This window comes from Harpia harpyja, chromosome 12 (assembly GCF_026419915.1).
Source record: "Harpia harpyja isolate bHarHar1 chromosome 12, bHarHar1 primary haplotype, whole genome shotgun sequence".
Taxonomy (NCBI): domain Eukaryota; kingdom Metazoa; phylum Chordata; class Aves; order Accipitriformes; family Accipitridae; genus Harpia; species Harpia harpyja.
This window is the reverse complement of record NC_068951.1, coordinates 36,790,134-36,812,402: the sequence shown is the minus strand read 5'-3', so window position 1 is coordinate 36,812,402 and position 22,269 is coordinate 36,790,134. Positions and strand designations below refer to the sequence as shown.

The window sequence follows — 22,269 nt, the reverse complement described above, 5'->3', positions numbered from 1 at the left end:
TTACTACACCCTGGGAATTTTCAAACATGACACATCCATCAGTTTTCCTTTCTGACTAACATTTGGCAAAATGTAACTGTCAAAACTTTTTAATTCAAACCAAATCATTTGTTATTTGTTCCAAGCCACATATTAAATGTCAGTGACAAAAGTTTCCATACAGCCTTTGTGGGTTCGCACACATAGCTACCCTATGACCTACACCAAGGAACAGCCCTGGAGCTTGGAGAAGCTTAAATCCATGGAGGCGAGGGTGTGAAAACACAGCTGGGCCCAGCAGCTTCTGCTGTTGCAGTAAATCCCACTTTGCCCCTCTGCACATCCCTCTAGCCTTAGAGTGTTTAGAGGTGAAATCATGAGCTCTCCTTCTCAATGCAGTTCTTTTTTGGCACTAAAAATCCCTCTGAGGCAAGGACAGTTTGGCATATTTTCCCTGTCTGCCCATCAAGCTCTTAAAAAATTAAGTTATTAATCATCTAAACATTCACCTCTGCTGCACTACGGCTTTCTGGCCAGAAAGTCCCATAGGTGGTTATTTCAAATAAGACTCTCTGCTTCCATTGAAGACTTTTGAATTTAAAAAAATCTGAAGTATGGACAAATGCACCTTGTGATAATTACTGCCTAGCACTATACTTTTAAAGCAGTCAGCTGAGCTTCTAGTTTATATTTCACTAATTTGCTTACTTGGTAAAAAAAAAAAAAAAAAACAAACCCCACACTCATCATGTGGTTTATCTGAGGTCTACACACACAGCAAAGCATTGCTTGCAAGAAGGAAGAGAAGTTTGCAGCAAAATTGTTTTGTAACAGATGTATCAATGGAAAAAGTTAGTAACTGGGAGTGTTCTCTCTTTCCCTGTCTCGCAGTTGCTATTAGTGCTGGTCTTTAGGGTGTAGCTTTCCTCTTGGGCTTCTGTGTTTGTTTTATGTATTGTTTTCCTCTTCCTTTTGGTCAGGAGCTTTTTATGATCCGGCAAGATAATACTGAGCAGCAGCACCGCATCTGGAGGACAAAATGAGCCTTTGCTTTAAATATCCAAGAGACAAATGGAGGTAAGTAGAAACAAATTGATTAAGCTGTTTGAGCTGGGGAATTGCTGTCAGTTTGTTATTCGGAAGTTATTAACAACTAGTACATTGGATTTGTTTTGGTTTTTTTCCCCTATTTGACTGCAATGTTAAGAATTTAGCTAAAGTCCGGCATGGAAATATACTGAAGTTGTAACTGCGTTCAGGCCTTTGGTAGGGATTACAGAGTTTGTTAGGACAGAAATCCTTTAAGCAGGGTTTCCTAGGCCTTCATGGCAGACCTTAAACACATTTTCCCTCCTCCTCTTTCCTCATCTTGCAAAGCGTCTCTGTATTTCTGATTCACTGTGCACACTATACCTAATCAGAGAGTTTATCCTGCTCCTGTTATCTTCCTGTATTTCATATATATTACAGAGGTTGTATTTGCTCAGCTGTATTGAATCCTATTATAAAAGCAGGGTGCAGAGGGCAGTTTCTGGATGCACAATGAATCTCTGTAACTAACAAAATATAGCACCTGCTCTGCTGGAAGTAGCAATGTGAAGCCAGAGTTGACAGGGTAAGTGATCCCACTTCATAATCCTGTAATGTTGATACAATTTGGTGGTACCAGCATGAAAGAGATACTCAGAGCTAAGCTGGACTTTGAGATAAATTGGAAATGGTGTCTTTAAAGGAAAACCACCCAGTACAAGATTTGATGACATGCAGATCTTTGACTCATAGGGTGTCATATCTGGCAGTTAGGTGGATGAAAATAGTCTTGTTTATTGTGTTGTACAAAGGCGGCGAATATTTCAGTTTAGAGAAGAAAGGGGTTCATGTCCAAACAAGACTCCACATATGAATCAAGAGCAGGCAATAAAAGACAAAATATTCTTGACACTCCTTCTTTCTGTTTTCTAAATTATCATTTAAGAATCTTGAAATTTACTGAGATGGAGGGTTTTTTCTGTACTGTTCAGTGAATACTTCTAATATCAAAACTTAAGTTACATTAGTTTTGCATGCACACCTATGGTATAGTTTTGGTCTCCAACTGCATTATCATGGTTTTTAGAGCCAGGTTTCCAGATCCAACTGCCAAAAAAGAAATCACTGTTATTTACTGTTTACTGATCATTCAATCTTATGTCTGTTTAAAAGTTTTCTAGGAAAATATTGATAGCAAACAATTGCCGGTCAGAGACCACAAAGTTAGTTCATATATGAAACAGAATGGACATTTTCCCAAAATATTTTGTAGAATTGACAAGCTTTTTAGATTAGTTTCTTCTTCTGTTCACATAGACCAGACACTATGCTCCCTCATGCTGTGAAGTACCAGAAAGCAGAGTTGCATTTTGTTGCATGAAGGACATGTAACTTACGAGAGGACATTAGCTCTACAAGGGTGTTAGAGAGCAACAACCTTGAAGTGGGGATATATGAATTATCTCTCTGTTGGTCACATTACCTCTGGCTTCTCCCATTCTCCTCCTGCCTGACCTCCTCTCCCATGTAGACCCAAAGCTCCTTGGGGCAGGGACCTTCCCTGGCTGGGTGTTCATACAGTGCTTGCAAGAGTCTTGCTTTTACATAGCAGCATAGCACAGATAATAAATCAAATGTGCTGGCTTTATTCATCCCTTTCCATAGCAAAAAAGTTCACTAAAGTTGATGGAAGTTTTTACATGGCAGTACCAGACCTTAAAGTATGACTGTCAGTTCATTGGTTTCGTGGAAACACTGAGCTAAACTGCATTTATGTTGGCAAACCCATGCCCAGAGAGCTGAGTCACTCTGCACAAAGCAGTAGCTATGGCTCTTTGAACATTTGCTTTTCCAAAGTACAACCTTCCTCTTCCACCAAGGCCTCCAGTATGCTTCTTGCTGCAGATGTTTGCTTTTCATACACTGCACTGAGACAAAAACAGAGGCAGTTAGACTTCCAAGCTATCAGACTGGTAACAAGGGAAGAGAGAGAAAGTCCTGTGTCAGGAACAAACCCAGAAGACAGGCCTGGGTTATGTTTAGAACTTTGAACCACTAATACAAAGAAACAGGGATGTAGGATCATTATTAACCTGTATAGTTATTTTCACACCTTGACTTTAAACTCATTTATACCAGTGAGTACTTCTACTGGCTTTTCAGTTTCTCTTTTTGCACAGCTTGAAATGCTGCTCACAGTCTGTGTAAAATCTGAAGGGGCGGGTTTTGGACACATGGAAATAAACTGCTGCAGTCCTCAAAGCCACATCAAGGTACTCAAGGGGAAGTAGGACCAGTCACCCCTTCTCTCCTGAACTCTCAGCTAGAGCACAGACCTTGGATTTCTGCTATGAGCAGTTCATACTCACAAGTCCCTCTGCTCCTGAGTTATCCTAGCTGTATTTCTAAAACAAAAAGACAGAATCATGCTAATTGTAGAATCCAGAAGCTAAGAAAAATAATATGCAAAGAAGAGTACACAAAACAATATCCACCTGTAAAATAAAAATGTGCTGGGAGTCAGTGGAGAATAAAGAGAAAGAAACACTAGAGCAGCCAACTAGAAAAAAAAAGGCCAGCATAATACTCAATAGTCACAGGAAGATCAAAAATAAAATAAAACTACTGTGAAACCTCTCAAATGGAATACCCTGCAGAAGAGCTGACTGGTCCCAAAGAAAGCTGTCAGAATGGCATAATGAAGGCAGCAGGCAAATTTAAACAGGACGTATCTTAAAAACAAGGAAAAACTATTCCTATAAGCAACATCTGAAATGTCAGAAAGTAAAATACTTTCAAAAGAAAAACATTGGGAATGGGCAAAAACTGAATTTGAAAGTCTTCCATCCAGTTTTCTACTAACCGCTGCTGGATATTTGACAGCCATTTAAATCATTTCTCAAGCTCATTTAAAAAAAAAAGAAGTTTGCTTTCCCATCCCCTCAATTAGAGAAAAATCATCACATCTTTTTATGTTGAGAGTTAGTTGATGAATGTCATGTCATGTATCACTGCCTCTGCATCTGACAAGAATCAAAGGAGAGATTTTGAAATGCAAGTGTCTTTGAACTGCTAATTATGCTTAACAAAGAAAGTGTTTCAGTTGTTGTTTCTTAATGAAATTTCTGCTTTTACCTAAAAGGTTTTTCTGCCACCTTATTTCTCGACAGTATGACGCTATGTTGAAACCAACAGTAATCTATTTATTCCTGATTATACTGTGATGTTTAAAAAAGTGGGAAAATGTCCAGTCTTTCTTGCATATCTGAAGCTTCTGGTGATTTTTTGAGAAATACTGGCAAAGGTAACCCTCTGATAGAGATTTTGTTCTTTCGGATACATGTGCAGGCATTAAAAACATCTATGAAAGTTCTGAGTGTGAGAGTAGGATTTCAGCTCAATTTCACTGCCCCCAGGAATTTCTCTTCTTAATTTCTTCTTCCTCAACTCTCTCTTTGGGGCCTTATTCTGAGAGGGATTTAAATACCCAGACAAAAGCTGCACTCAACCAAACTACTCAAACAAGAGCAATCACCAAACAGGAGAAGTTATAGGGAGAAAAAGATAACAAGTGGTAGGCCAGCAATTCAACATTGTCTCTAATTCTACCACATTCAAGTACTTTGGATAAGATTCAAAAAAAGCCAAAAAACCCCCCCAACCCAGAAAAAAAAGCCAACACCCCCCCGCCAGGAAAAAAAACAACCAAACAGCAAACACCCAGACTTCAGTGCAACCCCTCAGAGCCTCAAATCTTTTGACTTGCATCCTTCTCTAATTTTAATGCTTCTTAAGTGAGGCCAAAAAGTGAAACTCTAGGAGTCTTGGGTTAGGAAGCAAGTAACATATATGTCTACTCTGCTGGGCACAGGGAGTTTTGATCTGCCAGAGAAGAGTTTGTTTTGTATGATCAACATCAGGCTATATGTTGCAAATTAGGAAGCTTCAGGCTAGGAAAATACTGGAATATGAGGCTATGAAGAAAGTCCAACTGATGTAGAGAGCTGCTGGTAAGTCAGGAATTGATGGTGAAACCTGCAGTACCTGGTATGGATAAACAAGTTTTATGCTGTTACTCTCTATCACTGGAATCATGGATTTTCCCAGTGTTAAGCAGAGCAGATTCACAATAATTTTTAAAAATTTAAATATTCTCTGATTTATATTCCACGAACTGAAGAAGAGAGTATAGGCTTAGTGCTAGCTCCTCAGACTGTAAAAGACACCGTAAGTTCAAGAGGGTAGATTCTCATTTTCCTTATATCTACTTTAAAACAGCTTTACACATACAGGCTGAATAAAAATGACAGTCAGGCCTATTAACTAGTTTACAATTGCTCCTTTCCATTGCCAGTTTGTCCCCCATCTTCCTGTGAAGTACGCAGATTTGGAAAAATGTTTAAAACATATTATAAATAGTACAATTCAGAAACTGCATAAATGGTAACATCCAAGAGTCAATTGCTCTTCATCGTTAAATAAGAGGGCATTCAGAGACACTGCCATGCAGCAGAGCCTGGGATTAGCTCTGAATTGCCTCTTCTGTGAAAACCTCTTCCCACTGTTTTATCTCATCCATTTACAAACATTCTACCTTTCCACCCACTTGCAGTCCCTGCAAGAGTGTTTAGGAGTTCAGCTCATTTGGCTGGGATTAAGATGTGGACATTTGGTATTAAAAAAAAAAAAAATCCATAACGTGCTGATGGTATGCTTACATGTTCTGTTACTCTAGCACTGACTGGTTTGAACACTATGAGGGTGCCAGCTTGATAGCACCGGTAGGATGCTAGGTTGAAGGAAGCAATTTGGTGCCATTCCCAATAGGTGCTGGGGAGAAATAACTGGACCTGAAGTGTGGAAGAGGCTCACCAAGGAACATGTGGCAACCTTCTCCTAATGACTGCAGCACTGAGCCTGGGGGTGGGGACTGCTTTTGGGAGGAACTTTGTCCCCCTCCATAAAAAATGTGCTCAAGGATGAAAAGTAGAAGGAAAACAAGAGGGGGATGCACTACAGAGTTCAGTCCACTTTACCTTATGCCTTGGGTAGGCAAAGAAAGAGCTGAGTAGTCTCAGTGAGATCACTAATGGGACACTACACGAGATCTTCTCAGTATGTGCCTTGGAAATAGTGAAACGGTGAAAGAAACATGAAAGCAATAGAGTAACTTGCCTGTAAACTGTGGAATTATGTATGTTGGGAGAGGCTGAGGACAGTTTAAAAGAGTGCAGATGGGATATATAATGGGTTATGGCCATGCTTCATCACTGTACAGACTAAACAGCCCCCATATGTTAATTAAAGCAAGCAGCCAGTGGGACAGCAACATCTTCTGCTAGGATGTGTGCTGTCTGGCCTGTGTAGGTTGGAAGAAGACGCTCCCATCCCTATCACAGTGCAGACTCTGTTGGAGAATTGTAGGCTAATCACATTCGTTACAATTAAGGTCTTGAAGGCAACCATACAAGTACATTAGACCAAAAATCCCATCTAGTCAAAATTCATCTATGCACATTACCAATAACAACCTTGCAGGCAAAAGTTAGCATGTATTTCCCATTTTCCAGTGCTGAGATTTGCACATCCCCAAAGGAGCAGCGTGTTTCCTTGAAGCATTAGTAAACCACACAATGGATGTGTTGTACGTCAGATTAACGTCATAGAGAGAAGCTACTAGCTGAACAGTTGTATTTTTCGGGAAGCCCATCTTTTACTTTTTACCTAATGGTGGGTAATTCTGGAATCTCCATCACTGATGATTTTGGAAAACAGGGTAGACAAATGAGAGAGAAGTGGTGCAGGTAAAGCTGAACCTGCCATGGGGCAGCAGATGGACCAAGTGACCTTTAAGGGCCCTCCCAGTCTCCATTTTCTATGATTTCTCTAATTTAATGCTTCTGTTTCACTAACTAGACAGCTGGCCCTGTATTAGTTGACAAATAACAGAAGCAATGCAGGATGGCTTAGATGAGGCCAGTTTGGAGTGTTTGCTTTCATTTTATGAGCAGTCATCCAGCTCTGGAGGAGAGCTAACAGGCTACATGCACAGCCGGTCTTCGTGTTTTCAGACATATGAAAAGCTGAAATCTTTCCCAGCAAAAGAAAGGTTGTGCATGCAAACACTAACCATTTTACAGCTTTTTAGAAAATATCCAGTTGCCTACATTAGCCCGTGATACCGTTTTCGTGACATGTATTCCTCCACTGTATTGGTATTGCTATCACAATATTAACTTTTAAGTGAGGGAATGGACTTCATCTGTATTTTTGGAGGCAGAAGTTCTTCCCATCATACCACAGCTTCAGTTTTTACCCAACTTACCAGACTGAACTTCATGTAGCTACAATACCTAGCCTCAAACCCACATATGTTGGTCAGCTAAACAACTGAAGATCCAAAATGTTTAATACTTTCCAGTGCGCTAACTGAATAGCCAAACATTTTGGGGACAGATTTGCCATGGCTCCAGGCCTAGTTCTGCAAGTGCAGGTCATGCTGCATCTACTCCAGATACTCTGAAATTACTGTGTTCCTGCCCTGAGTGCATTAGGCATCCCAATTTGGTATTCCTTTTTGCAGATGTGCTGTTCTTTTTGGCAGATATACAACAGGTTTCAGTTTCCCTGAATCCTGTCTGTTGCACATGCATTTAATATATTCAGGAGTTTTGTTAAGAGATTGAAAGTCCTGGATTTAGAGCTGTCTATCACAAAGCAAATAATCTTGAAAACATGTGTGTATTTGAGCAAGAAGAGCCAAGTCCTCATCTGGCAAGCGAACTTTCATCTTCCAGCAGCAGCCTTTCTCCAAATTTACAGTCTCAATTGTTCACATGAGAAACTTAAGATTTATCTGAGTCAGAAAATACCTGCATTTTAGTTTTTCACTGCTAAGAAATATGTCCAGCTGCTCCCATTATTTCAGAGGGGTTGGTTTGTTGTTGTTGTTTTAAAATCACTTCCTGGTCTCTTTTTAAAATAATGTTTTTGAAAGGCTCTTATTTTTTGAGCTTAGGAGTCATAATGAATAGAAACCTGTGAATGCAATTCTGTTCAGATTCACGTGTTGAGTCACGGGTCCCTCTCGAGTATGTGCAGGAGTCAAATCACGTCCATGTAAGGGGATTGGCAGTAGCTTTGGAAATACCTGTCCTCTTTCCCAGTTTGCACTCATGCGCCATGCTTCCAGCTCACTTTTTTTATAAAAGCAAATAAACATTTTGTCTGCAGGCATCAGATATTATCTCAGCAACCATCCCTGTATCAGTGTGCTGCTGCATAGGGTGGGAAGGGAGGCTCTGAATTATGTTATGTGGTCTGAGTGTGTCTTACACCGTTAAGATTCATGGTACTATTAGAAGATCCTTTTCTCGCTCTCTCGTCTTTTGCTCAACACCAAACAAAGCCAAACAGGTGGTTCATACAGTTCTCTGTCATCCATCACGTACCTGCTCTTCTATCATACCTGTGCAGCATTTTCAAAATCAATGCTTATATTTTGTCAGTTATTATTCAGCTGTTTTTCAATGCTCTAAATCTCTTGATTTAGGGGTTGCCCAAGCTGATGAGGTGATCAGAACCAAACCATTTCAGGCACTGACAGCTCAGCCATCCACACAAACATGCCACCTTCCCAGGAGCCCTTGCCGCCAGCCCCAGCCTGTGGCTGATGCTCCTCCAACACACCCTCAGCTCTATCACTGAGCTCCTGCTCACTTTGAAGAGTTTGCTTTGCCTCTTGGAGTATATCTCTGACTCACCCTTTGCCTCCTTTTACCCATTCAAAGTATATGCCTGCACCACGTAACTGCATGAGTTGTCATGCCCCAGGGAACCAGCTAGTGACTGCTTTGTGCTGTGGGCGTATGTGAGCTTTGCAGTCTTATCACCAAGACAGATAGACACATGCCCAGGTTTTCTCCCCCTGTATTAATAAGGTGCACCTTATTACATGTTTTATTAAGCCACGAGTACAACAGCCATCCTAGCAGGCCCCCGGTACAGCTATTGATCCTAATCTAATGGTAAAGCAGCGCTCAGGCAGGACAGGCTTTCAGGTTTTGACGGCCACTTGTGTTTTGAGGTTCTGGTAAGGAAAAGGTGTTGAAAGAACATTTGAAACAATTTATAATCTACTTTTGTGGATTCAGATAGGTCAAATAAACATCTGAGCACGTTTGTTGAGGAAAACAAACTGCCATTCTGAACAGCTGGAGGTTTAGCCATCCCCAGAGCAAAGTCCATCAAACCTAGAGATGCGGCAAACTGCCAGGCAGCTGCATGTGTGTCATTTTGATGGTCACACAGGAATGCCCTCGGGGCAGGAGGGGATTAATGATAACTCTCTGAAACCCCAAGTGCCTCATTTTTGAGCTTCCCATGGCAGTATATTTCTTTTTCCATTTTCACTTTGTTCTTAAAGCTTCACTCTTCATTTAAACCCTCTAAGGAAACTCCTTGCACGATAGATGTACATTACCCTTTCAGGAGACAAAGAACCTCTTTCAGAAAAATAAATACTGAAATCTATTTAGTAATGCCCCTCATGTATATATCTCTCGCTCATCTTCCTTAAATATTAGTTCAGAAAACAGCTTTCGTTTATAGCGATTTCATTGCCATAATCCAGATAGCATGGATTATTTCTATAGTGATGTTCTAATGCTAATTTGCAAGAGTGGAAGGCAATTTGCTGTCCTAACGAATTACTTGTGTCCTTGGATGAAACAGACAGCAAAGACAGTGCCCCTGGCTAATTGGAAACACTAGATAGATATCCATAATGTTCTATATACAAAGCTTAGTGTTGGAGATGTTATTAACATTCAATTTAACACCTACAAAATTAAAACTAAAGCTTTATCCTCATTTCCAAGCAGAAACCTCCTTGGAAATAGCTTGATGTGGTGTTTTGAAAGATGTCAGAAGATCACCTCTTCATAATGACCGGGAAGATAGGGATCCAATTAATGATGTCCGGGTATTTATACAAATGCTTCTTCTCAGAGCTGCCTGTCACAGCTAACTGTATACAATACAAATCAAGCTTATAAAACCAGAAACACACTTCACTTACTCTGAACCTGTCCATGAAAATGGATGGAATGAGACCTAAATCCAAGTCCAGCAGTCTAATGTAACACTTAAGAGCCACTGTGTGAAATACAGGATTTGGTGGACGCTGTCCCTAACTGCAGGTAAAAACACTTATGAACTCTTAGTGTACAGATCCACACGCTGATGATAATGTACACAGTACAGTAGCCAGGCCAGACACTATTTCTACATCCCCCTCCTCCTTCTCTAAAGGAGGGGTTTAGGGTTAAAACAGTGGATGTAAAAGATTTAGTTTCAATCATCAGGCCTGATACAGGTACAGGGCACAGTCGCCATAGTTCACATTCCTTACCTGGGTATTATCCCTATTCATTCAAGCCCTCACTGGTGTCTGTGAAGATGACAAAGACTATCCCATCTTACAACAGCTTGCAAGTACATCCCAGACCAGCCAGTCACATGCTGCCTTACACTAGGTCATGAAGCTAGAGGTGCTTAGTCAGAGCTGTATAGATCATCCTTCACTGCCAGAAGGAAGGTAAAATTTGGAAAAAAGACTCTATATAGAGTTTGAGAATTGAGTTTATCTTCAAACCATGGTGTGACAAGAGTGCCATTCAGCTAGCCTGTACAATGGCTTGTCAGTGGGGGCACTGGGTGCAGGACCAGGGGCATGGAGACAGGACAACTGGACCACTCAGCTCTGCCAAGGCTTGAAGTGCAACTTGGCTTGTCGCGCTCTGGTCAGGACCAAACCAGCTCTTCTCTGCCTTTGAAGCCTAGAGCCCAGCGAGCAGCACAGCATGCAGATCTAGGCCAAAGTGGGAAAGCAGCATCTGCCAACTTATTTGCAAGAACTGTTGTACCCACAGCTGAGTTCAGTACAAATATTATTTGTGAGGGACAAAAAGCGATTAGCATCTAACAACTGGCTCTTGGTAGAGTCACCTTCAGACTAGTCAGGCACAGTCCTACTTAATCTGCCTGCGTTTCCAGAGCACTGATCACTATGTATCTCTGCATCATGGCCATCCATCACACCACCAGTTTCTCATCTAAATACTGCCAACAGCACTGTGAGTAGCCCAGTGCTGACACTCCCTCCTTCTCCATCTGCATCTTATTATTTAAGTTGCTGCTGGCAAAGAAAAGGAGAGTGGCTGTGTCCACAGTGACATTAGCAGAACTGTCAGCTTGATCAATGCTGATCCTTTCCCCCTCAGCCCCGCTTCTCTGCTGTTCCTTTTTGAGGCAGAAGAGCAGCCCTATAAATTCACCACTGGGCCCAGTCATCCAGAAATACTGCTCATTTTCCAGAAAGCTTTTGGTAGCCTGACTGCCTCCAACTCCACGTGCTATGTCCCCCTTGGCCACCCAAGGTCTGCCGAGCAGAGCCATTGCCAGGGCTGCCAGAGCCCACACTTCTACCCTGGTCAGCAGGAGCACCTCCAGCAGCAGACAGGCAGAGCAAGGAGCCCTTCTGCTCTCTGCAGATTAATAATCATGGGAGAAACAGGATTACAACAGCACTAAAGGCAGAGCAGGTTGCCAGAAAGGCTGGGTGCTTTGAGAAAGAGCTTTCGGCAACCAAAGAAACTTGTTGAAAGGTTTTCCAAAACCTTGGAAGCTGGGATGTTTGTAAATAGCCCATAATCTCCTCCATTCCAACAAAACGTGCTTTTGCAGTTTGGAAGGGAGGAGGCAAACTTCCACTAGCAATGCAGCTCTATTCAGCTCGCTCATCTCCACCTGGGCCATTACTGAGCAACAGTGGGGTCTGTAGAGGGGAACAGAGCTGCAGACAATACTTCCTAATGTGAAATGCAGAGGATTCACCATGAGATGATCCTGCTGGACTCCAGTTGCCCCATTAAGTCAGGCAGAACTGGTAGGCAGACACGTGTGTGGGTACAGAGAGGCAGCTGTCACTGCTGCCTTTCATTGTCCTTAGGACTTCAGTAGGACAGGGAATAAAATTAGCATCTCCACCTCATCCAGACCCTCACCACCATGTCTCAGCACCATACCCTTCCCTTTTGGTAATACAGTTGTAAGCAATGACTTATGAAGGCAGCTTGTTTGGTATTTTTGTTTGTGTAGGGTTTAGGGTTTTTTTTTTAAAGACAGTTTTCAGAAATAGGGATATTATTTTTTTTCCTCTTCAGTTCACCAGGCTGACACACCAATTCATGATGTGCCTTCTTTGATACAGTACGTGAGTCAGCTGAAACTAGATTTCACATAACAAAGCATTAGTAATGTAATTGGAGAGGGAGCATCGTAGCAAAGATAAACATTCTTGGAAAACCAGTATTCCAAAAAGTTTCATCATCCATAATCCTCCTTCTCTGTCTTGCGTCTTGCAAGTTTGGTGTGTGGGTGTATGCACACCCTTGTCTCTCTCTCACCGTGCCTCTACCACTTATCAGCTCATTGCAGTTCTCAGCCTACTGTCAAGATCACTCTACTCCGTTGTCATCTGACATTCCCTAGAGTTGTCTGGAAGGGGAAATCTTGAGTGCAGTTGATCTGCCCCAGCGTCCTTCAGCCACAGGACCTGAAGAGTCTCTCCTCCATCCAGCACATCTGAACCACAGCCAAGGTGCAGCGTGTGCCAGGGACAGGAGCAGTCATGCTCTGGGACTCAGCACGCTCAAACACTATCTTTCCTGCAGTTCACCCCATCACAACATAGATGTGGCCTCACAGTATAGATGTGTTCATTGTAATAACAGTAGGGTTGTTACCTATAAACTTTCTCTCTTCCACTGTGTCTCCATGTGCTTCTCTAACACTATCTTCTTTGCAAAATAGTCAAGGAAAATTTAAGTACCATGTTCTTGCACAGAGGTTTTCCTAAGACTTTGAGGGTCAGCGAAAGAAAGGTTTATTTCCTTCCTCCCATGACAAAATAACACCCTCCAAGCAGCACTGCAGTACTAATGTGTTACTGCCTTTCAGGAGGAGCAATTCCATCTGGTCGATATTCCCACCAGCGTGGCTGCGGAGAGCTGGTTGTTTAGCATCTCTAGATCGCACGGTGATACGAACCTAATCAACTCTCTGTCTCAATTTTCAAATCTCATTGACAAGCATATCTTGTCTCCCTTGTCAGTACTGCTTAATTTTCCTCTTCCACTAAGCTATTATTTAATTCAGTGGCAGTAGCTAGCACTGACAGGCAACATAATTCATAGGACTGACCTGGGGCCAGGGTCCAGAGCTGTAGGACTCTGATCCTAACAGTCCCACAAGCTTGGACAAAGCACTGTGTCCCAGTTTCCCCATCTTTGACATAAGAGTAATGTTTCTGCTGCCAAGAGAGGCTGGAATGATTATACTCTAGAAATATTAAATGTTAAACACTTCTACCAGTCTATTTATCATGTTTATAGAGTAATGGCTTACAGGAGTACGAGACTGGAGAATAGCCCTATAGTTACAGGGTTGGGCTGGAGTACAGGAGATCTGACTTTGTTCCTGGCTCTTACACAGGTAGCAGGAGAGACCCTAGGCAAGGTTTGGGCTTCAGACCTCCACCTTTAGAATACCAAATACAATCTTTCCCTCTCTGGAGGCTAAATCATTCTTATTTGTGAGTTTGCAAAGATATCGGTTACTGTCATTTTTTAAGTCAATTGCTACACGTACAGTTCTAGTGTGGATTCAGTTTATAAATAAAGGACAAGAAGGAATAACTGCAGTTAGGAGAGGCTTTGCAACACTCAGTCAACATCTGTTTTCTTGTATTTAATGAAATCTTGCACATCAGAATTAATGCAATGAGGGAAATGGCTCTCACAGCCAGTGCTGACTTCACTGACTTCAATAGTCATTCATGACATTGAGCAAGACAGCTATTACTTGCGCCTGTTTCACTGAAAATAGGGAGACCTAATACATACCAAAAAAAAATCAAACAAGATCTCCTACAGTCTGGAAAACAAACTGACATGCTTTGTAGATTTTCCCGTTAGCGTAGTTTCCAGACAAGCATCTCTACCACAGTTCAAAGAGTTAAAATAGTGCCATGCCAGATCTCCCACAGAAGTTTTCAAGGAGCATGCAGAAGTCCAAGAGGTATAATTAATGTCAAGTGGTGTGTGCAGGCAGAGTCCGTTCCGCTGCGTCCCGTTGCCCAGCCCACCTGCTGCCCACCAGCTGCTCCTCCACGGCTGCCCTGATGTGCCCATGAAACTCCCCTCCAAATGCTCTGCTCTGCTTCTTTCCGTGTTTCCTGAGGAAACGCTCAAACAGCTCATCTGCTCTTTAAGCAATTAATGGACTCCACGAAGCATCTGGTGAGCGGAGTTCTGTAGGGCCCCTACTTTGCAGCAACTCACACCCTGTGGCACACGTACGCTTCTGGCCTTATGGTCAGTAGCTGACCAACTGGTGCAAATCAAATTCTGCGGAGTTACACTGACACGCACCAGCTGGCTAGTTGCCCTTATCAATTTGCATAGGTCTTGATCACATACACACTCATATTGATTTATTAGCATCAGTAAAGTTACTTCCAGACCTGGCCTCTCTATAGACCAGTGCCTAGGCCTGCACAGAACATGCTTTTTTTTGCAGTTATGCAACTTCATCTGCTGAGAATATCTCCCTGCAGCCCTCTTCGTCCTCCCTCTAGATCAATAGTTTAGACTTAGATTACAGAAGGAGGGGTTTTTTCCTGATAGGTTAAGGATGGTTGCAGTAGCAAAGATGCTCACTTGAGGATACCAGCTAGGTGCTGGCACTGTAGGTACAGTGGTAAGGAAAACTTTGGTTAATGCAGAATGTGCTTTGGGGGAGCTAGTTGGACAGAAAATGGGATTGAGCCATCTCTCTTCTCCCAGAAAGAGACAACTAGTCACAGACCTCAGCTTTTTAGACAGTGGAGCAGGAATCAAAGCCTCATTCTACCAATTTTATCCTTTTGAAAGTTGGGAACAGAGATAAATCCTTCCCTGCATTATGCTGCTCTCAAGAGCAAGAAAGAGGGCTCCCAATGGTGCTGCGCAAGTAGGAGAGCAAGCGACAGTCTCAGGCCTACCTCTACATTCCTGTTCTTTCCAAAGCATTCCACCTGCACAGAGTCTTATTCATGTGTATTAACGATAAATTTGCTTGCTGACGTGCTTTAATTACTATGCTAGTCCTGCTATCCTGCTGGGCTCCACACGCCACTTCCTGCTGGAATATCAGGTTTTGATGAAGGAGCAAGGAGTTTGTAGATCTGCATGATGTTGCTGCTCATCACATGAGGGTGAGGGGGATTGCACCTTCTTCTTCAGTAATCACACCTCAGTGCTGTGACCCCACCACCTTCAGCCTGCCCTAGGACCCTCTGTGGCCAAAAGCCCTTTGTGGAGGAAGCGAGAAGCTGCCAAAAGTACACAGGGAGATTGGCTAATGATTCAGCAACGGCTGCGGGAGTGAGAAATGTTCCCTGCTTATTTGGGGTTGGTGACCAGCACATTATGAACCAGCGAGTGAAAATACAATCACCATTACGAGCACTGACATCTAAAGGCACTACCTTCCAGCTTGTCAGGCACAGGGAGAGCTGTGATGAATTAGCTTGCTAGCTTGATTGTGGCAGGGCACGGTGAAAATACTAAGTTTCTGCAACACCTGTGTTGCATAAAAGCTTTTGTACAAAGCCTAACCACAGCTTGTGTAACTTGAAGGTAATGGGAGATGAAGGAAAATAAAACAGGGTGAAAGCAAGCAACTGGTTATAAGGAAAGCATAAAAAGCAAGGTGTCTCTCTGGCAGGGCAGCAGTGAGGGACTTGTCTCACTTGTGAAAATGACTTCCATTCTCGTTCTCTCTGGTTATGTCTCTATTGCCTGTTTGCCCGTTTTATTCCAGGTTTGTCTTCTAATATGTACTCATACATTTGTCAAAGGTCCTGTGCAAACGGAATATGAAAATAAGCCGCACCTCCTAGACACCATTAATTAGACAGCATTAATGACACTTGCCATCAGCCACAGAGGGAAAACCTTGGGTGAAAAGGAAAGCCAAAAAGATGTGGCATAGAACTGAGGGCCTGTCTTAAGGGATGTTTCTGTCCTTAGTGTTGTTCTGTCTATGCTAGGATTAGGCCCAGCTTAAAATAACATCAATAGAAAGGGTTGGAAAAGCATGTCTGCACACAAAAAGCTGGTCTGCTCTAACTTGTATCTGTTTACAGACATATTGCCCATCTGTCCTGTGCAGAGCCCTTCCACCAGCTCAGCTTTTGCCACAGCCCTCACTGCAGGAGCCGTGCAACTCGGGAATGGCTCAGCCCACAGGGTGAGAGGATGAACCCACCACTGGCCCCAGCAGTGACAGGCAGAGGCGAGGCGAGGTCTCCCATGTACTCACCAGCTTTCCCGGTCAAGGGATCGAGTTTGTCTCTTCCACTCATCCCTATCTCATTTCCCCCAATAGAGAAGCAGCACAGCTCTATTTGGAGAGCAGGTGGCAAACAGCCATCTCATCCCCTTGTTCAAATGTTTGAGACCTCTTTCCCTGGCCAGAAGCTAACTACAATCTTAAATCTCAGTCATGTGCCCCAGCCCCTTGTGAAGGGTTGGACTGACCTGACTCTCCTCAGATCTCCTTATCCTCCCCTAATTCCACCCCTTCACTCAGAGCTTCCCCTATTAAACTCAGAGTGAAAACGAGTGTCTCTCCAAGGCAGACACCAAAGGCAGGCTGAGCTTCACAGCTATATTAATAAGGAAATTAAGACTAATTGGAGGAAGTGTTGTTACCTCCATATATAGCATTATACTAAATTGCTGCACTATTTCTAGCATCCATGTTTTCTCATGAATGCTTAAATACCAAAGCCAGTTCAGATCCATAGCAATGACAAAAGGCTGTAGAGGACAAATTTGTTTCTTAGCTTATATAACTGCTATAGTCAGACAGAGAAGTGACTTAATTTGAACACAAAAGTAGTTTCATGAGAGGAAAATATCGGTCATAAAGAACTGTTTAATCTTTCAGAACAAGGTGCCTGGAAAAACAGCTGGAAGAAGCAGCCAGTTGAGCTCCAGTGAGCAGCGAGGGGAGCTTTTTCTAACAGCTAACCATGTCAGCGTCAATGGCAGATTCTCCCTTCCTTGGCCAAGTCAGGGTCAGATGACATGTCCAACCCCCACAGAAGTTTTAACTGTATTATATCAAGATCTATAGACACACCAAAAAAACCCTCTTTACTTGGAAAAAGCTCTCCCCTATAGTGAGAGGGATTATTCAGTGATAAGGTGGTGATCTCTTCCATCCAGAGAGCCTCCATTCCACGGGGCAGAGCTGTTTACAGGTTTTTTCTAGGGTAACTTGTCCCTGGAGATCCTGGGGCTGCCTTGGAGCGGTGGCAGAGACACGCCAGAGAACAGAGCAGGCAGAGGAGCAGGGGACGGAGAAGAGGCTCCGGGGGAAGTGGGCAGGGAGAGGGGTACAGGCAGGCTGGGGGTGCAGGTATCGCCAACGGGGCACCTCTGGTTTAACAAGGGAAGGAGGCATATATCCAAGTACGAACTGGCTGACTTTTCCCCTTCCCTGGTGTGCAGGTGAGTGATCAGAAGGATCCCCCCGCCCCCTGAAAGCGGCTCCGATAGGTCTCACAGAGCTGGTGGGTCTGAATGTGGAAGGGAGGAACGCTCCTGAGATGCAGGAAGGTTGGGTCCATTCCGCTTTCATCCCCAAATCCCCTGTGACGCTAGGAAAATGGCAGTGTCTCCCTGAGCCCCAGAGCTTTGTGGGGGCTCACTGGGACCCCGTCAGCACCCTTCTTTAGCCCCCTGTGCCCCCAGGTGCAGGCTCCTCGGGGCAGGGGCTGTCCCCGACAGCTTGCCACCCTGCTGCCATCTCCAGCCCAGGGCCTCTAGGTGCTGCTCTACAACCAGCAATGGATTTCCCGGCAGGAGGAAAGGGAAAGGGAAAGCGATGGCAGGAACTTCCTCATGTTGCAGGAGGAAACTGCAGCAGTCCTGGATCACCAGAAAGTGCTGGTTTTTTTTTTTTTTAAAACGTCTTGTTCATTCTTGTGTAAACCAGCACACAGGGCAAGGCTATCCGTCCGTATTTCCTGCAGTGATTGCAGCAGAGGGAATAAGCCTGAGCAGAACGTTCTGCATCACATTTTGACTAAGCAACAGCTGTAGTTTAGCTTTTCACGCAAAGGAAAAAAGAGGTTAAACTGAGATATCTAATGGCATTGTCATGATAGGAGTTAACCCTGTTAGGTCAAGAACAAGAATACCAGTGATTCCACAGAGAAGAGTAATGCACATGGGGCTGATGCTTGAAGGTGAGGCTTAAAGCTTCAGGCATTAACAAATTAACATTTTGCCTAATTAGATATTGATCACTATCACAAAGCATGTCATGACCACCATAAGCTTACCATAATGCGCTAAGCAATGATGGAAAATTAGAACATGTACCAGAAAGCATATCGATTGCTTCTCCTCTAGGAAGTTCACTCAGACATTTAGCAAATCTGTGAGTCTCATCCGGCTGTTTCCTAAATGAGTGACAAATATTCCCTTATTTCCCGAGGGCAACCTCACAGTTTTCCTCTTCACTGCCATACTATGATTTTCACGTTGCATTAAGGTAAAGTGTTGTTCCTCCTTTCCTGATGCCCCCAGGAATGGAAATTTAAGGTGTTCATTACCCAGCTGATCCCATGCCAGCTGGGACAATCAAGGAAGGTAATTTTGTCTCACCACCTGTAGAGAGATACTGTATTAAGAGTGTGGTCTTGTGTGTATCCTTTGCTGTGCATGATATAGCATGAATTCTTTGTGGCCAGATGAACCCTTAACACCATCCCACAAATATGCTGCGAGCACTGAAACAGTAAATAACAGATCTGCCTGCCCTTGGGTAATGAGAACTAACAAAGTTCGTGTTGCATCCCTGATAGTACGTGTATACTTATATAAGGGGTTTATTACTATACATACTGCAGAAAGAAAGAAGCAAGAAGACTGTATAAGTTTACCTTGCTTCATCTGGTTCATGGGGCCTCTCTGAAAGTGCCTACAGGAGACTGTATTTCCTTTGAATTATTAATCCCAGCTTAATGAAGGGATGGTGCATGATTAGGCACAAACCTTGGAGAATGGCTCTTTAATTTTTCCATCTGGGAACCCTCCTCTCAACAAAAGCATTTAATGCCTATACGTGATCTCTGGTGGCTGTTGCATGCTGATGTGTGAGGATTATGTGATGCTGCTCATAGAATGAGAAGGTCTCAGACATGCAGTGAGAATTAGTTGGGTGGCAGAGTGTGATGGTAGGGTGCAGTGATGGGAGCGATTGGAAGATGCTCTTCTGCAGCATAGTCTGACACAGGTGATCCTAGGAGATACAGGAGGCATATACCTCAGGGAAGGAGAAGCCTTGTTAACCTTGGTACATTTAGTTGTCACCACTTCATTGTATAGAAAATAGTCCCTGACAGGAACCACACAGACACTTCCCAGCTGCAGCAGTGTCCAGGCAATCCAGCAGGAATATCTAACTGTGGATACGAGGTCCTGGGCAGATACAGACAACGGCACAGCAGGGAGACAAACCTGCAAAGGAATGGGTCCTACCCACTTCTCTGCAATGTCAAACCGTGTCCCAGATGAGAAATAGTGCTTGAGAAACAGCAGGGAGCAGAGGTACTTTACAGCCTATACCACCTTCCAGACAAAGCGGTAGGCAGATTCCCTGCACCTGTTGGAGAACTGAGATCCCGTTTCTCATTTCTCTCTAACACGTGTGTTAACGTTTGCTTCATGTCACTTATGCCGTTGTGATGAAAGCTAAACACTGAGAGCGGGTACCTGTGTTCACTCGTGACGCAGCCTGTGGTCCATGCTTGGACACTATTTGGGAGCTGGTACTTTGCTGAACACAGCCGCTGACTGTTCTTGCTACCCGCACGCTACTGCCATGGCAGCCCGAGCCTTCAATTTTGAGCAGGTCCCACACGAAAGTTCATTTTGCTTGCCTCCAGCCCGTTTCAGAGCCATGCTGTTAACCTGCCTTTGCCAGCCCCCTTCATTCCTATGCTGTTTCATATAGCCTATGGCAAACTTCCCATTTGTGTGAATACACAGCCTCCAGGCAAAACTGTCAGCAAAGTGCAGCTTCCTGAGGGCTAAGCAGGGAAAGGCATCTGGGGAATCCAGTCCTGATGCCGGAGGTCATAATGCCTGCAGAAACATAAGCCACCCATAATATCCTGCTGTCCCTAGATGGGAATTGCTGCAGTGACTGACCCAGCTGCCATCACTGCCCAGACACAAGGCAGGTCCTGATGAATAGATGGACGGGCTTTCAAAAGATTATATTGTGTAGAATCAATTTTGACTTCTTGCCTACTAGCCAGATCCTCACACTTCCCCCTGTGTGTACATACACACACCACAGTTTCCTTGCATTGGGAACTGGAACGTTATTTCTAAGTTTTATGGTATTTGTTGATTTTGCTGCAGGCATTTGGGTTTTGAGTGAAGAGGAGAGAAAGCTGCTTATGCTTTTCAATACTGGAGTGTGCATGTGTCTGTGTGCATGTTCTGCATCTAAGGCAGTGTTAATGATATCTGGTATTTTTTTGCTGGAAAAGAATGGGTACCAAACCCTGCCTTCTTCAGCACTACAAGCATCATCTCTTGCCCTGCCTTGCAGTACCTCCTGTAATTAGGTTTTATGTTAGAGCTCAGAGTCCGTTTTCTGTGTCAGACGATGCCTCAGCAAATTTTGGCTGAAGATTGAGGATTGGTATCTGTGGGAATCAAGCCAGAACTTATAGCAGAAACACACGTTTTATTCTTCACTGAATTATATCTTAACAAATATCAGCGGGTGTAATAATTACTTGCTGGATGAAATATACTTTTTTAATCATTTGTTCCAAAACACTGTTTCTGGTATTTTCTCCATGGGCTGATTTATTAATGACACCTTGCAAGCTGAGAAATGAGTTTTCCCTTCCAGCCTTTAACATAGATGAAGTGGTATGTTTGGGATTAGTAACTCAGACTCACTGTAAGCTTCCCTAAAACACAGAGATAATTATCTGCTTTTAATGCAGCAGGTGCTCTTGCAAGACCTCCTGTAACTCTGTGTTACATGTGGCCAAAGACTGCCATGAGCTACCTCATGCTGTCAGAGGTAAGGGCTGCTGAGCAAGCCAAGGCTGTCTTTCTCCAAGGGTCGGTGGCATCACACCGCCTTACACTGATGGCTGAGAACTGACATGGTGAGAGTCCAGCAAAGCAGAACCTGCTCATAGCTGAGTGCCACTTCATTGTAGCCAGAAAACACTTCCAGTTAGAAGAACAGTTACCGCTAAAAATGGATTCAGGTCAGCTTTTTCAATGCTTTCTCTCAGGCAGGATATTCAGCGAGTTGTCCTAGGCTCTGAGTGCACTTTCTCTGCCGAATGTGGACAGGCCATTTCCTTAATCAAGAGCCCCCTCACGTCAGACGTGTCACAGCTGTCTTTCTGGCCCCTTTCCTCTCTGCATTCTCATCTCAGCTTTACTTTCTATTTAATTGATCCTTAAAATCCTTCTCAACATAAAAATCTTAACAGTTGCCACCATGACGGGTCCATCTTAGTCAGAGGCAGCTGCATCCTGCTTCCCCCCCTCCTTTCTCTCCTTTCCCCTCTCTACAACTGACAACGTAGCCTCACACAACATACAGGCTCAGTTCAGGAGAACTAGGGGAAAAAGATCAAATACACATCAGTCAGTATTACTGTAGGTGGGACATATATTAATAAGACAAACTCCTCATTTTCTGAGGACAGAGATTATATTTAGCACTGGGAGGAACCTTCACTGTGGACGTGTAGGAGACTGATGTATCCACTACAGGTATTTTAGGCTCTCAGAGGCTGTTCAGGATCCAGCATTAAGTGTGCTCATTGGCCCAGTCTACTAACACTGGCCTAAAACAGACACCGTGCCACCTCTGAGTCACAGACGTTTTCTGTCAACTGCCTGAGATTCAAACATATGTAATATAGGGGCTGATTTTGCTTCAGCATGTTTTCTAATAAATTATTTCTTAGAAATAAAGCACTAAACAAATGGGAATTATAATGAAACAAGACAACAGTGATAATACCATTGTATGTATCTGGTAGTAATGATGGGGCTAGATCAGATAATGAAGGTGTAAAACGGATAAACATGGGCG

General features: G+C 43.5%; 1 protein-coding gene across 2 annotated transcripts in view; it reads left to right on the top strand.

The window, feature by feature from the left end:
- Nucleotides 1-953: 953 nt before the first annotated feature.
- KCNMB2 (potassium calcium-activated channel subfamily M regulatory beta subunit 2) overlaps nt 954-22,269 on the top strand; it is a 155,317-nt gene continuing 134,001 nt past the window's right edge. The window contains exon 1 of one of the 2 annotated variants that reach the window (XM_052804092.1): nt 954-1,056. In XM_052804092.1, the coding sequence (XP_052660052.1) occupies nt 1,019-1,056 (38 nt within the window). In that variant the 5' untranslated portion in view covers nt 954-1,018. The remainder of the gene's footprint in view (nt 1,057-22,269) is intronic. The other variant, XM_052804095.1, reaches the window with a different exon arrangement.